The sequence below is a fragment of the Stenella coeruleoalba genome, assembly GCF_951394435.1.
Source record: "Stenella coeruleoalba genome assembly, chromosome: 16".
Taxonomy (NCBI): Eukaryota; Metazoa; Chordata; class Mammalia; order Artiodactyla; family Delphinidae; genus Stenella; species Stenella coeruleoalba.
In genome coordinates this window covers 46,438,311-46,454,394 of record NC_137162.1, presented here as the reverse complement: position 1 = coordinate 46,454,394, position 16,084 = coordinate 46,438,311, and the positions used below count along the sequence as shown (strand labels likewise).

Below are 16,084 nucleotides of genomic sequence, written 5' to 3'. Positions count from 1 at the left end.
AGGACCTCTGAGTGACTTGCACTGATGGAGCAGCTGATGAGAAACGGAAAAGCTCCAGCTTTGTCTATTTTAAGCCACTCTTTCCTTTGCATTCACTCTAAGACAAATTCTAGAAAACAAAGCAAAAAAGCAAACGAAAACCCATGTTAAACAGACTTCCCATTGTGACAAGGCAGTTAGATAAGAACTTCACATTCTGAGACGGAATCAGCTGCAGAATACAAAGGCCATGTGTATGTCCCCACATAGCGGTTAGGAAATACTAAACCTTAGGGCTTGGTAACGGGCCCTCTCCAGACACAACCCCAGGGTAGATCTATATATTACTCTCTTGCTACCACCTTCCACTCCTTGTTGCCATTAATTAAAATGGCATTATACCAAAGAGTTTGGATCACTCATCAGTCCTTCATCTAAAAATTTCGTGACAGAGCCCTTCTGTGTACCATGCACTGTGTCAGGCATGTGGGTGCATTTAAGAAGAATCTGGCAGGGTCCCTGGAGTCCAGGTCCCCGGGCAGGGCCACCACGCCAACCTTTCCTCTTATCCCTGCCCACCTTAGCCCTTACCAATCACAAACATGCATCCAACTCTGCTAAGTTATTTGCAAATCCCTCTTCTCCTTCATCCATACCTTTGCTCCAGCTGTTTCATCTCCTGACATGGCACGGCCCATAGTCGTCACATCCCTCCTCACCCTGTGGTCCCAGCAGAATGCCACATCCTCCAGGTGGCCTTCTCCTATTCCCCAAAGAATGTAACCTTGTCTTCCGCGGACTCCCCCGTACCCGCTTCACCCTCTTGTATGGCTGTTTCATACTCTCTTTCTATTAGCTTTGTCGATAATGTCTACCAAACCTATACCCATATTGACATATGTCTCCTCCTCCAGATTGTGAGGCTGGGGACCCCAGAGGGAGGGGATCAAACCTACCCACGCATAACTCTCTTTGGGCAAAGCACAGGGACCACAGGCTCATAAACTGGGGCTTCATACATGGTGCTGAGCTTAAATTCCAATCTCTTAAACTCTTCCAAGAACATGGCAGTCGCAAGGAGCGTAGATACAATGAAGAAGTGTTTGAAGTGGTGTTTAAATTACACTCCAGTTGTCAATTTGTTCCTTTTGAGTATAGGACCTGTTGACACTTTAAACATCATGATGTGAGCTTGCTTAATTAAGCAGTAGCACTAAATGTTTCATTAATCTCATTCCTAATTATCTGTTCCATGTTTCTGGAGAAAAAGGAATTCTTTAATTTCTGCCACTGAAACTTGAAATATCGGTTCCCTGTGGTGATACTTTCAGATCCAATTATTAAATTCCCTCTAATATTTGAGGTTAAATAGGTAAGAAATTATATTATAATTTCATCTTTGCCCCCAAATACTTTTTAGGGTAAGCAGAGTTTTCTATTTGCTTTGTCCACTCCTAACATTTAAAGCTCACTTATATAATCTGAAGTCAAAGAACAATTTGGCTTGTTAAAATATGTTGTTTGGGGTTAGACTGAAATACTGTTTAAATTGCAGCAGACAGCCCTTGCAAATTGCTTCTCTTATTAGCATTTTCACCGTTGACGAAAACATCTCCACCTGAAAAGATGGAGATTCGGTTCTGCTCAGAACATCAGACTGCTTCTGAGTCAGTGGGTGGCAGAACTGTGCTGAAAACCCATTGAGGATAATTTTGTACGAGGCCTGGGGAATGGGGAATCCAAGCGGTTGTACCCCTAAGACAAGAAGCTTAAAATGAATGACAATGTCACTCTTGAGAACCCCGGGGGGCTCACACTCCCTGGTGCCAAGGGCGCATGTGGTACCCTCAAGCAAAGCACCAAACTGGCCATGTCAGAGCTCAGCAACTGTTAGGGACATGTGGCACCCAGGACCGTGCCGCAGCCTGCCCTTGACCGGGAGCCCCAGGGACTCTCAGGCTTCATCCCGGAAATCCTCCTGAAGAAAATCCAGGCTTAGGAACTGGTCCAACCTCCCATTCCCACACCCACGCCAGGGCCGTCCTTGCGCTTAGAACTCTCCAGGGTCTGCATGTCCTGGGAGGGACCAGGCCACATCAGTGCCTGAGGAGGACAGGTATGGGGGGTCACAGGGACATCAAGCAGGATGGAGGAGGCACAAAGGTAGGGAGACCCCCAAAGCTTGGGGACCAGAGACAGCAAAGGGAGGTCAAGGGATTACTAAAGAAAGCGGGCACAAAACACAACGGGCAAGTGCCTGGACACGGGGACGTGGGGCAGACAGGGTGAAGGGCGTGCGGAGAGGCAACAAGACCTGCCCGTACCAGCTCAGGGAAGACGGCGGGCTTAATTTAAACTGCACGCCTGAGGCATAGCAAGTACCAGTCAGCGCTGAGTGCAGAGAACAAACGCAGGGTCAGACACTACCTCTGTGTCTACAGGGACAGAGTAAAGCGAACTTCAGAAAGTATCACAATTTGCCAAAAAAATTGACCACAAGTAGCTATCGGACTGCTTCTGAAATAATGAAAGTGCTTTTGCACCTATAGGAGAGATGCTGGCCCCCTAAAATAGCAAGCTTCAACTCGATTCGAAAGTGATACTGGAATTTACCCCAAAGAGAACAGCTTGTCTTCACGTCTAGGGACGTGTTATGCTCTCAGGACGTGTTAGGACAGAAATCCTTTTTTATGTTGTTGGACCCAACTACTTAAAAAGCAAAGCTGTTAGTTATTTCTTTTGGCCTAAAGGAACCAAGAACATTTGGAAAACTCTGCACTAGTCTATCTATGAAGCCTCCAGCTCAGAAAACCTTGAACAACCCAAGCATAAATAAGGCACCCCTTCGAGAGAGACCCCGCTGAGCAGCTTCGTCTCCCTGTTGGAAACTACCCCGAACCCCTGCTCGTGCCCTTTACTTCCATCCTGACTTCCCTGTTCCACCAACTCCAGCCTTGCTCAGCCTGCTCAGCGTTAGGGACAGGGCACTCAGGACCTGACCTCCCCAAAGTCTTGGGTTCGGGCAGGGCAGGCCCACGCAGTTCACTTCCTCCTCTCTCACCTACAGCGAGACCCAACCCTGCATCTCACCTGCTCATGATAAATGAGCCAGAAGCTGTTACCTAGAGATGGTTGTCACCAGAAAGGAGGACACGGGGCTCACCAGGCTGCCAGGCTGCCAAGGTCAATGCACCTCATTCCTGCCTGGAACACTGTGCACCTCTAGATTTCCCAAAGATTGACTTTTTGCACTCCTGGGAAGAAGCTGCTACATCTTCGCTCTGCAGTGTTGCTCTCCTACTGAAAACACCTTGCCTTTTCCAGACCACCAGGGGGCTGGCCCAGAGGAGCCCGTTCCAAACGCCAAGTCTGCTGCCCCGAATACTGGTGTTTCCCAGAGCTTCACCCTTGGCCCCTGCCCCTTGGGGATCCCCTTGGGGCTCTTACCCACCCCCATGGTTTCACCTGCCTGACTCAGAATCAGTTGTCACTGCCCAGATCAGATGGGCGCTTCAGCTCTACATTTCTGCGTGCTTACTGGACATCAGTGCAGGATGGCCTCCAGCCAACCTCACTCTCAATTCCCCTGTGGCCAGCTTCATCTCTTATGTTCCCTTTGTCAGCCGTGGGCACCATCCTGCACACAGTGAGTGAGACTCCTGGCTATCATCCCAAAGCTTTCTCCCTTACTTGCACCCAGTTATTCAAAACTTCTTATTTGACCTCCAATGTCTCTCCATTCCTACTGCCAAACTTTGCAACATTTCAAGCCTGGGAAAATACAAAAGACTCTGCCTCTTCACCCTGTAGTCTGATTCCCCCAAATCCATGTCCCAAGCAGCCAACAGAGGGGTCTGTCAAGACTTTAAACGCTTCTCAGGGTTTCCAAAGACTAAAGCAGAGATTCCCCAAAATGCCTGATGATAAATCAACTAGACTGGATGTTAAATATTAAAATTCCAACCCAGACCTAATAGACTAGAATCTCCAGGGCAGATGCTTGGGAATCCGCATGTTAACAATGGCCCTGGAGATTCTTACCATTAGGCAAGGTCGAGAATACTGGCCTACAAAATCAAGTGTAAATTCCTTAATATTCAGTACAGGCCCCTCCACTATCAGCCCTGCCTGCCTCCCCTCGTTACCCACTGCTGGCCCGACCTTCTAGTTCAGGCTCCAGCAGTCCTGACCCACGGCTGTAGGGCCCTCCATCCGCTGTTTTACCGTCCCCTCTGGCTCCCTGCTCCACGTAAACAGCCAGTGTCCGCTCAAGCACTGCCCCCTGCCTCATCCTTAGGGGCCTTCCTGTGCGTGTGCGCAGTGCTCCGTGCACACCTTTACCACTGCCCCTGACTCCATGACATCGTATCTGTTTCTGTATCTGCCACCCTCTAAACAGATCCGCCCCTGTGTCCCCAAGTGTCCAGCAGAGCAGATGCACCATAAAATAAATGCCCACTGAGTGAGAGATGAATGAATCTACCGAGCACTGCAGAACACTGTAGTCCCTATTATTTTCCAATGTGATGTGTTCGCTGAGCCCAGCAAGGCTCCCCCAGCTGAACTGATCGTCTCTCTGAAGGCTGCCACTCATTTCCTCATCATGTTTGCTACTCTGCTCTAGATTGAATCTATCTTTCTGAAAGTGAGGTTCCCCAAACGGACGGTGTAGTCCACATTAGTGTCTCCCCAGCGCAGTACACATGACACAACCAACTTCATTCTCAGGGACACCAGGCCAACTTACTGTATGCAGATGGAAATAACACAGGCTGTTCCTGCTGCCATATCACCCTGCAGATGCGCATCTAATTCACCACCGACATCACCAAAGTCCCTTCACAGAGAGCCTCCCGTTGACTCTCCAACACTGCCTGTGATTCGTTTTCCCCAAATGTATCACTCTGCCATTTTCCGAACTGAATCTCATTCTGGTATTTCCTGCTCGTATTTCTTACCTCCCTGGATTCCCTTTTCATTATGTTTTACTCCTTGCTGATGTTAAGAACGTCCCAATTTTGTACTTTCTGTAAAGTTCATTAAGGTGATGTGTGCCCGCTTTTCAATGTCATTGATAAAACAATTAAATGAAATCAAACCTAACATCAACCCTCCTGGAAACCGCTCCAGAGGGTTCCAACACCATGTGTCACTTAGGGCTTTTGGATCCACGTTCTCTGCAGGCAGGGCTTCTGGCTCAGTGAAATGGTCACATGGCATAAGCAACTGAAGAAACTGTGTAACATTCCTTGCCTTTCCTTCCAGCTCTGTGTGATAAAAATGACACTAAGTTCACATGGTATGACAGGTTCTCTAAAATAAGCCAAGTGTGACTCCACTGTCACCCAGAGGATCACACATTTTCATTCTTCATTATTCATCATATCGTTTGGTACCAACAACACTGAAGTCAGGAGCTCTCCCCACCCACTATCTCATACATATGCGGTTTCCAGACAAACCCCAATTTACTACTTCCCCATTCTTCAAAATCCCCAATTCTCCATCATATTTTAATAATTTGCACAGTTAAAACATAAAATGGCAACTTATGCTTTGTCCCAAATTAATATAGCCAATATTTTTTTAGCCCCATACTTTCAGAGGTGTCTTCAGGAAAAAAGTCATGACAAATTTATTTATTAACATAGTTTTTTTCCCCAATAATTGCTACTTTTTTTTTTTTTCACCACACACACACATGCTCAAGGACTTACTCTGATTTGGGGGAAACTCAAAAACACACAGAGTAAAATAAAGCAAGTAACACTGCAATTATGGGGGCAAATTGTTATTTGGTCTGTTCTTAAATTTCTGTTCCAGTTTCTCATTTTGCATGACGCTGGTAAAGCACTCTGCAAGCACGTGGCTAACGAGCTGGACTTCGTCAGGAGCCAGCATGTCGGGGACCAGCAGGGATGTGACAGGCTGCAGTTTACACACAATTCCCTGGACACGCCTTGTAACTCCACCCCTTCCTCTTCCACTCATAAGAGCAAATCAAAGTACCGAGAAGTGGGGAAAAGAGATTAGCTCCACTGAAGTCTTAAGAACCACCTCAGGTTTTTGCAGCACGTACCCAAATAAATGTTCTAGAAGGAACCCAGCTTCATTCACTGAAAGTAGACGCACATGAACGCATCCAGACGCACGGACTGGATGACGGCACTCACTTGAATGTAGGAAATCCTTTTATCTATTCTAACTGGCAGAGCGGTCGTCACTGCCGAGAGATTTACTACACGGTTCCGGAATACACCCAGACATAAAAATTAAAAGGGCAGATATAAGACCTTATGTTTCAGAGCCAAGTGATATCCAGAGTGGATTCCCTCCTTAGCCTGTGGTCATCCGATGTACTCTTCTATTTTCTGTGCCAAAATACATATTTATATTAATAGTCATTTGTTTTCCTGAATTAATTTGCTTAAGGAGAAAAAGCGCACAACATTTCAGATGATATATCATTCCGTGCTTAACAACATTAAAATAAGCAGACTCCAAAGACAAATGAAGTTGGACTATCCATGTAAATGATTTACTTTAACATATAGGATATTAAAAATGCCTATTCACAACTGAGTTTGATCCCTTCGACAACATCACTAATGCCTTTAATATCATATGACACGTATACAACAAAAGTAGATTCTTTTTCACACTTGGCATCATCAGCTTTACTCTGTGATTCTCTTGATCGTCTACCAGACCAAATTCAGGTTCCAAGCACTCAAAGATGTAATTTTAGTACACAGTAGCCGGTCTTATTAAAATTGTGAGAGGCGTCTTCTTGAATAGAACATCAGTGGCAAAAAATGATAGCCCTCAAATATGGCACTGGGTAGCTAAGACGTTCCGGAACGCGGCCCACGCCTCCTCTCTGTCTCCAGGAAGGGAGGGCCACCTCTGGTCCCTTGCCCACTTTTGGATGAATTTCTCAGTGAGCTGTTGCCGGAGGCTTGGATCAGTTCCTCTGGGCGATGGGTCAGAGCCACGGAGGCTGCCCTGCTCTGAAGCCTGGCAACTCACATCAGGCATCAGAACCTCCCAATGCGGGCCTCCTCCCATAGGTGCCCGGCACCCTGCCAGGTAAAGAGATCAAGGCTGTGCAGACCTGAGCTGGAGGCAAAGAACACAGCCAGACCAATCTTTCAGCTGCAAAACAGGTTTTGGCCAGGGGTGGGTTGGGTGGCATGGGGCCAGACACTTGCCCCTTTCTGTTCAGCCTTCCACGCCTATAATACAAGTCAGCCACAGCAACCATGTAAAGATCTATCCTCATTCCCAGGCCTGCCTCATATGGCTTGGCCCTTAGAGGCCAAAAAGATGTGTTCTAGCTCAGCACAGCCGTCCTGGAGGCCACTGCCTGGCCAGCTGGAGGGAGGCCCACTGACCTGTCACCCTCCCACTCTCCCCAGAGAGTGGATGCACCCTTACCTCTCATTTCTGTCGCCGAGGAGCCGTTGGACCAAGCTGTCCACTTATTCCTGTGCTTGCTGATTTCCTGGACTTTGCAGACGTAATGCCCTTGATCGGCTGGCCGGAGGGTCAAGACAGAGAGGGCGTAGAGCACCCCGCGCCGCTCCTCAAGGAGGCGCAGCCTCTGACGGTAGGCGCTGCGGCTGAAATTCCCATAGTACTGCACCACCCGGAGCTTGGTCATCTTAACCATCAGGGCCTCCTGGGAGTCCGGGCGCGCGAAGAACCAGCGCACGGCCAGCAAGCTGTCCTTCCGCCTCTTCTGGGAGACGTGGCAGAGAAGAGTAGCATTTTCCCCCTCCAGGTAGTCAACCACAGGCCCCGGGGACACGGTGACATTGAGGGCCCCACAGACCTCTGCAGAGAAAAAAGGAAAGAAGAAAATGAGGAAGGCCACCGCCTTTCCCCAGGTGAACACACATGGCGTCTTCTCTCCAGGAGCCAGGTTGGTCTGCATGGCCAGAGAGGTGGGCCATCCCCATCCCCTCTATGCTCTCTCCGCCTTCTCGAAAGAGCCCTCCTTGGGGTGTGGAGTGTGCCTCTGTGGGCACCCATGTCCTCATCTATGAGATGATCCCAGCCAAGCGGGATGCCATGGACCACCTGGCCCAGATGTATTTCTTTTTATTTTAATTACCTGCTGACATTTAAAATTCAGGAGATATCATATAAAGATTTGGATTTGGGGACGCTCTTAAAAATTTCCAGCTCACATCCAATTTCCCCTCCCCACCTGCCTCCCAAGGCCTGCTTCCATCAGTTTCATCACCTCCCTGAGTGGAAAATGCTGCAGCCCCTTTCCCTGTCTCAGGTATTTCAACTGTAACCAAGGCAGATTATCAGTACCGGTCAGGCGGGTGTTAAACCTGTACCAGGGAGCTGGAATGCCAGGGGTGTCTCAGTTTCTTGCTCCGAGTCTCTTAGGACCAGGATCCACGGTCAAGGAGTTGAAGTGCAAGAATAAAGAATGAATGAGCCCAGGAGCAGGGAGGGGTGCCAGACTCTCCCAGCAACCCAAAAGATGCTCCAGGATTCCAGGCCCAGGCCGCTACTTCCTGTCCTTTGGCTTCTTAGTTAGGGCTGCCCCTCCTAGCCGCCATTCTGCCCCAAGCTGACTTCTGAGAGTGCCACTCCCTGGCCACCCAAGATCATCCAGCCTCGCCGCCCTCACAGAGGCCTCCTCCCAGGAGACGCGCTGCATGGCGTCTGCAAGGATTGTGCAGTGCGGCGGTGCAGCCCCGGAGCTCACGGTCGGGGGAACCTCCGCCTGGCAGGCAGAGCCCAGAAAGGGACAGGAGGTCCAGAGCTTCCTTCTGTCCAAGCTGGGCTGTCCTCTCACCAGGTCCCACATCGTCACCCCTGCGCTGCCCAGCACACGACTCCAGGAAGCACCATTCCCTGCCCACTCCAGTGCTCGAGCAGGTGCCCCCAAGGTCATCCCAAATTACAAATGGCCCCCAAACACCACCTTCTGGTCACATGAAGGGACTTGGGCCCTGATGGCAGAGTCACCCAAAGCTTGGAACCCTGGTCAGTGCTGCAGGTAAGCAAGGAGGAAGGATGAAAAAGAGAGCAAAGGTTTGGACCTTCTACTGCGAAGAGGCTGTGAGTCAACAATGTGAGGCCCTGTGTGTGTTGGGGTGGGGGTTACTGGGGGGAGTGTGACCTACAAAGCATCCTTCATTGTAAAAACCCAGGCAATAAGCTCATCCTTACGTACGGTTTCCATTATTGATTTAATAAACTAAACACCTTGAGAGATATGACCTGAGGGTCAATTTCATTTCATTTTCTTTCTCATCTCTTAAAAGCCAGGCCACCAGGACACTCCAGGATACTCCAAGATCCTTAACTTAATCACACCCATGAAGCACCTTTTGCCATATAAGGTGACATTCATTGTTCCAGGGATGAGGACGCAGACATCTTTGGGGGTCATCATTCAACTCACTGCACTGTGATAGTCTTTTGTCACCATAAAAAAAAAAAAAATGATGGAAGTGAATTCAGAAGAAAAAGATTGATGCTTGGCTGGACTCAGCTCTTTGTGGACAAGAACAAGGTCTTCTAGGTCTACAGTGACAAAGGACAAAGCCACCCAGGGAGATACTCGGGGAATGCAGATCAACAGGTAACCAAAGAAGGCACACGCTTCCGAGTAACAATCTCACTGTCCACACAAGTCACTCATGCAGGACAAAAAGAGGAGCAACTGCCCTTACCGTCTCCCCGCACCTCACCCACCCGGCCCCCACCCTGCCCACACACCATGTTAAATTAGTCCAAAAGCATTTTCCCCGAATGCCAGGATCCAGGCTGAAGTTCACACGGGTCCCACAGCAGGAGCTCCCTGGTGAGTGGCCACACAGCCGGAAACACCAGGCTGACCCCACTCCGCTAGCTGCCCGGGGGTTCAGCAGGCCGAGAGCAGCAGAGATGGAGCAGCTGGCTTCCAGAACTGAAGTCCCGCTCTGCCCGCCCCCGAGGGCTCCCCACTGGAGACAAGGAGAAGGCAGGAAATTGAAACAATATGGATGGGATGAGAGCACAGCCAGGACCCCACACCCTAGTCTCCTCCTATCAATGCTGCATGAAGGAGGGATTATTTATAGTGACTGAAACCAGGAGAACGTGCCAAGTGCTCCAGTTCCCATGAGAGGCCAGATTCCATCCTACAGGCGAACTAGTAACTCTTCCTCTTCTGCAGCTCAGGCCGAGTCAGCAGCTCCCAGGAAAGGGGACGGACTGAACTATCTTCCCCAGAAGAACCCTCGTTCTTTCTTTACTGGTGTGCCTCTCTGCCTTCAGTTAGCCCCATACTCTCTTACAAATGGCCCAGGCACATTTCTCCCACTGAAGTGCAAGACCCTTGTTACGGGCTGAACGGCGTCCCCTGCAAATTCCTATACTGAAGCCCGAATCCCCAGGACCTCTGAATGGGGCTGTATTGGAGAGAAAGCCTTTAGAGAGATGACTAAGTTAAAATGAGGCCCATAGGGTGTACCCCAATCCAACATGCCTGGTGTCCTTGTAATGAGGGGAGATTAGGACGCAGACACAGTCAGAGGAAAGACCATGCGAAGACATAGGGAGAAGACAGCCATCTATAGGCCAAGTAAAGAGACCTCAGAAGACACCAACCCTGCAGACACGTTGACCTCAGACTTCTGGCCTCCAGAACTGGGAGAAACAAAATTCTGTTGTTGAAGCCCCCTGTCTGTGGCACTTTGTGATAGCAGCCTTACTCTCAGGAAGGTTCATTTCAGGCCTAGTCCTACCACCAGCCCGAATATTTACACCCACTTTCAATGAGAGCGTATGGGGGTGGGACTGAAACGATGATGCTCACAGGCTCCTCGGCCGCATTAAGCTTTGCTAGAAGACACAGGCTCTCAGGTTGTGTGGATCCCTGTGCCTGCAACGACCTTTCTCAGAAAGCTGGTGCCCCAGCTAATGCCCTCCCCTTGACACTGGAAATGACTACCTTAAGCCCAGGGAACACAACTCGGCTCTCAGGCACGCAGCTGTGAGAAGTGGCATTGCTTGAGGGAGGGGAGAAACTGCAGATAGAGGACCCAGTGCTTGGCCAATGTTAGCTGAGCTGGATGTTTAAATACTAGGAGAGAGCATCACACAGCTTCTGCCCCATAGCAGTCATTAGGCTGCAGAGGGGCCAAGAGGCAGGCAGTGGAGGCAGGCTGACTAGAGTGTGGGGCCGGGGCCGGGGATGGGGGTTCAGGCCTTTCCCTTCTGGGTCTCCACACCTTGCAGGGCAGAGGGGCAAGGCAAGCAAACTACAAGACAGGGGAGGTGGGGTGTCACTAGACCCTCTGACACCAGGTAAGGTAAGGGAGCAGCCAGGGGCAGGGCAGAGTCTCCTCTCTCCCGGCCAAGGAGGGAGAAGCATCGAAGTCATTCTAGGCTGGAGAATTTAATTTCTTGCTTTCTGACCCTGCATTGCAGGGAAAGGAGGTGGGAGGTAGATCCCCTGCCCCCATCCCCTGGCCACCTCCACATTCAGTGCTCCGCTTCCTCCAGCTTACACCCCAGCTTATGCTTTGTTCACTTAATCACTCAACAAATAGTTGCTGAGAACTGCCATGTGCCAGACACTGGGAGAAGAAGACACATCCCTAACCTCGCAGAGCTGAGAGTCCAGTGGGCTAGGCACTGGTCATCAGGAAAAAGACACAGGAGAATATGGCTACAAACAGCAACACACGCTACAGAGAAAAGGTGTGGGGCTTATGAAAACCAGGGCGAGAGGCTTCCCTGGTGGCGCAGTGGTTAAGAATCCGCCTGCCAATGCAGGGAACACGGGTTAGAGCCCTGGTCGGGGAAGATCCCACATGCCGCGGAGCAACTAAGCCTGTGTGCCACAACTACTGAGCCTGTGCTCTAGAGCCCGCGAGCCACAACTATTGAGCCCGCGTGCCACAACTACTGAAGCCCGCGTGCCTAGAGCCCACGCTCCGCAACAAGCGAAGCCACCGCAATGAGAAGCCCGCACACCACAACGAAGAGTAGCCCCTGCTGGCCGCAACTAGAGAAAGCCAGTGTGCAGCAACAAAGACCCAAAGAAGCAAAAAATAAATAAATAAATTTATTTTAAAAAAAAAATCAGGGTGAGATTCTGATCTCTGCGTGTCAGGGAGGAAAGAGACCCTGGAGAGGTGACCCTGAGCTGAAGGCTGAGGTAGAACTCATGACATAAATTCAGGGCAGCAGTGAAGAATGATCTTCCTAGAAGACGATTCTACCTGTGCAAAGGCCCTGAGGCAGGAGGAACATGGTGCAGTGTCCTCCAGTGAAGTGCACCACACCATCGCCCAGGCAGCCACCTGTGTTTGCAGACTGACCTCAGGAGGGGCCGTTGCACCTCAGTCAGGGCCCCCAAGACCAGTTCTTAAAGGAGGAATATAACAACATGGGCAGGAAAGAGACTGACCCAAAACAGAGGGTTGGGATTCCTGCTGCAGAGAACCATATTCCTTCAACAAGCACGTGCTCCATGACTTGGTAGGTGGGTGTGCCCGCCCCACCGTGGGCTGGGCGCTAGGACGCTCAAGGCCCAGAGCCTTCCCAGTGGTGTAGCGGGGCTATAGTCAGAGAGCCAGGGGTTGGAATCCAGCAAAGCCGGGCTGGAACCCTGGTTCTATTAGGAGTGAGGCCCTCAGAGCCTCAGTTTCCTCATCTCAAAAATAGGAAGATGATGCCTTGCGTGGTGGGTATAAGGCTCCAACAAGAAAGCACCTTGAAAATATCGATAAAATTTACACTCCCTGAGGGCGCAACAGGTGGGGATAACAGAAAGTGACACGCACAGTGACCTGTAAGCAGGATAGGCTTCTTGTGGGTATGATCTGCAGTCACACACGGGCCTATGCTTGGAGTGCCCCCACTTGATTTAATCTCTGCTGTTGCTGTCTTAAAAGCTTAAGAATTTTTAAATGAGGGGCCCCGCATCTCCATTTTGCACTGAATCCCACAAATTATGTAGCTGGTTCTGCCTATAAGTGACCATTAAGTTCCTGTGGATAAAATTTATGGGGTCTAATCCTCTTGATCCCATTTGGATAATGCTGTGAAAAGGACTGAAGCTCACAAAACAGCCTAAAAGGACATCAGTGTGGCCCAACAGTACACAACCAACTCATGCAGTACTCAACCTCCCCCTCTCCCTCCGTCCCTCTCTCTCTTCCTCTCACACTCATCATGAAGTGAGAAATAGCAACTTACAGGTGCAGGGGAGTATAGAACCTCTAACAAAAACAAGGCACCTGCCTCACCTGGGACACAGAGGTAGCAAGGCTGGGGCCCCTCTGTTCCGACCTGGCTAGAGATGTGCTGGTGGCTCCGTGCTCCACACTTCTTCTCTGTCCTGAACGGACTGCCCCCCATACTTTCAGGGAGCCAGGAGCTCCTGGCTCCCTGAATGCAAATTGTGTGTTCCAGCTGGCAGTGCAAATCTCATTCTTATTAAAAGGACAGTCTGAATTCATGACAAATAAGTCTCTGAAAGAAATACAATTGTATTACTTAAAAACCCATGGCATTAGAAGCCGGTATTTACCGAACACCAAGCAGAGACTCAGTCTATAGAGTAGGTAATGTGTTCATATTAAGGCGGTCACCTTAAAATAGCTCTCAACCAGGACAAACACATGGCCTTGACCAAAGATGAACGCTAACATTTGCTGAGTGTGACCTCTAGGCCAAGTACTGTTCTACTGTAGATGTATTTTCTCAATTTATCCTCATAGTATGTTTATCCCCATTTTTACAGACAAGAGGGCTGAGGCCCAGAGAGGCTAAGCCACTTACTCAGGCTCACACAGAACACGGCAGAGCTGGAATTAGCACCTAGGCCATCTGGCATCAGAGACAACACTCACTCACCAATCTGGACCACAGCACGGCTTTTAGTAAATATTTGCCCCTCACTTTGCTTTTCTGTAAAATGATAGGTGGGACTAGGTAACCCCTGAGGTCCCGCTTCTCCCCACAATGGAGAGGCAGAAAAGTGTACCAGGTAAGAGTCCAGACTTAGGTATAAAGTGGTTCTGCCAGGCTCTCTCTTGAGGGGGAATATGATGAGGGATTGTGGGTGAAAAATTTAGAAAAGAGACGGGCACACATGAGTGCTGCACTAGCAAGGGCTGTCATCATTACACAGCCTTAGGCACAGCCAGGGTGGACTCTAACGGTTCTCTAATTCCAGCTCTCTAGGCTCCTGAGGTCTCCTGGAAACATGAGAATGTCTTTGACCCCCAAAAAGCCCCTCTCTGGGGACACCCTCTCTGACAGCACCTGCAATTAAGAAGGTGGTCATGGAGCACAGGCGACAAAGATCCCTGTGTCCCCTGTATCTCACTGGCTGCTGGCCACTAGAGCTGCCCTGGCCCAACCATCTCAGTCAAACCTCCAGTAACCGTCAGCTAAGACAGTGACAACTGTGAAAGGAACATTTTCCACCGGGCCGATTTCAAGTTCACTGGAAACTCCACTGCACTGGTAGCCAGGGGACAATGGGTAAATTTCTTCCCACTGTGATCCAAGTTCCTCCCCCCTAAAACTCTGGTCTATGCTGGCTCAAATGCCAGCTCCACCATTTGGTAGCTGGGCCACCCTTGGAAAATTACTTAACTCTACGCATCAGCCCCTTACTTACGAAACACCAGCAACACAGCCTAGCCAGGCCTCCTGCGTTCAAATCCCAGTTCTACCACGTATAAGCCTTGTCAAGCAAGTCAACGCATGGACCTGGCCTCAGTTTCCTCATCTATAAAATGGGGGTAATAATAATAGCACCTCCCTCAGAGGCAAGCTTAACTGAGTTAATGTTTGCAAAGCACTTGGATATATATATTTACTCTCGTCATTATTACTTTTGGGCACTGTCATGATTATATGAGATAACTGTAGCTCCCAATGGACACCCAGAAAATGTGAGTGCCATCGATATATTTATTATTACTATTATTCTAGCCAGCACAGCCCTTTCAGCCTTGAGAAATAAGGAGAGAAAATTCTTCGGCAAATTAGAAGTGGGAGCAGAAACCCCAAATGAAAGCTAGCAATGCGGGTAGTGGCTGCCCTAAAGCACGGTGGTTTGGAAAAGGGTAAAGGGCCCGCGGCTCCAGGCAGCCGAGGATCCCCTATCTCCCCAGGCCTGGTCATCATGAAACGCCCGCGAACAAGTCCTCAGAGCCCAACCGCCAGCGGCGCAGATCCGGCCCCTTCGGACCGGGTCCTCCGAGGAACTCTCCGAAGAGAGTTAAAGGGAAGTTTCTGCCCACACTAACCTGCCAACAGCTGTCGGTGCTGCCTGTTGGGAAGAAAACAGAAAACAAACCAAAACTAGGGCTCGCACGGTTCTGCTCGCATCTTCCACTTGGAGGCCTGGCCCCTGGAAGGGAACCGGGCTGCGGAGGGTCTCCGCGGAGCGCTGGGGTCCCGGCCGGGCGGGGAGCGAGGAAGGGGCGCAGCATCCCCGACCCTTGGGAGGCGCCGCTGTGCTCCACCGCCTGGCCAACCAGACCCGGGCCCACGGACGCCGACGGGGACCGGGAGGGGACAGCCCAGAGGCGGCAGGGCCTCCCGGCCAGGCCCAAGCCCCGAGCCCCGGGCTCCCCGGCGCCGGCCGCCCTCGCCCCACCCGAGGGGTCCCCGAGGCGCCCGGTCCCAACGCGCTTACCCGGGGCCGGAGCCCGCGCCAGCAGCACGGCCGCCGCCAGCGCCAGGAGCCGCATCTCCCCGCCGCGCCCGGCGCTGTGACGCGGGAGCAGCGCCGCCGCCCGCCCGCCACCACAACCAACCCCCACCCGTCCCCCCCACACACCGACCCCACCGCCGCGCAGCCCGCCCTGCGCCCGCCCCCGGCTCGGCCCCGGCCCCCGCCCCCGCCCCCGCCCCTCGGGCCGCCTGCCCCCGCCGGGCCAAAGCTTCTGGGCGCCCCGAGCGGCGGAAGCGCGGGCCGCCGCCAGCGATCCTCTCTGTGATCTGTGGGCGGCTCATTTCACCACCCCCATTTCACAGATGTGAAAACTGAGGTTCTGAGAGGCGATGGCTCAGACACAGGACATACTAGATGCAATGACATTGGAGGTCACTTTGTATTACAGGC

At 51.0% G+C, this 16,084-nt stretch overlaps 1 protein-coding gene across 2 annotated transcripts in view; it reads right to left on the bottom strand.

Annotated features, from left to right (window-relative positions):
- The window catches only part of VSTM4 (V-set and transmembrane domain containing 4), an 86,402-nt gene extending 70,637 nt beyond the window's left edge, over positions 1 to 15,765 (bottom strand). For both annotated transcript variants that reach the window (XM_079899189.1, XM_079899190.1), the window contains exons 1-2: positions 15,656 to 15,765; positions 7,417 to 7,815 (exon numbers count right to left, since the gene is read on the bottom strand). In XM_079899189.1, coding sequence (XP_079755315.1) covers positions 7,417 to 7,815; positions 15,656 to 15,710 — 454 coding nt within the window. In that variant the 5' untranslated portion in view covers positions 15,711 to 15,765. The remainder of the gene's footprint in view (positions 1 to 7,416; positions 7,816 to 15,655) is intronic.
- Between the last annotated feature and the right edge of the window lie 319 nt (positions 15,766 to 16,084).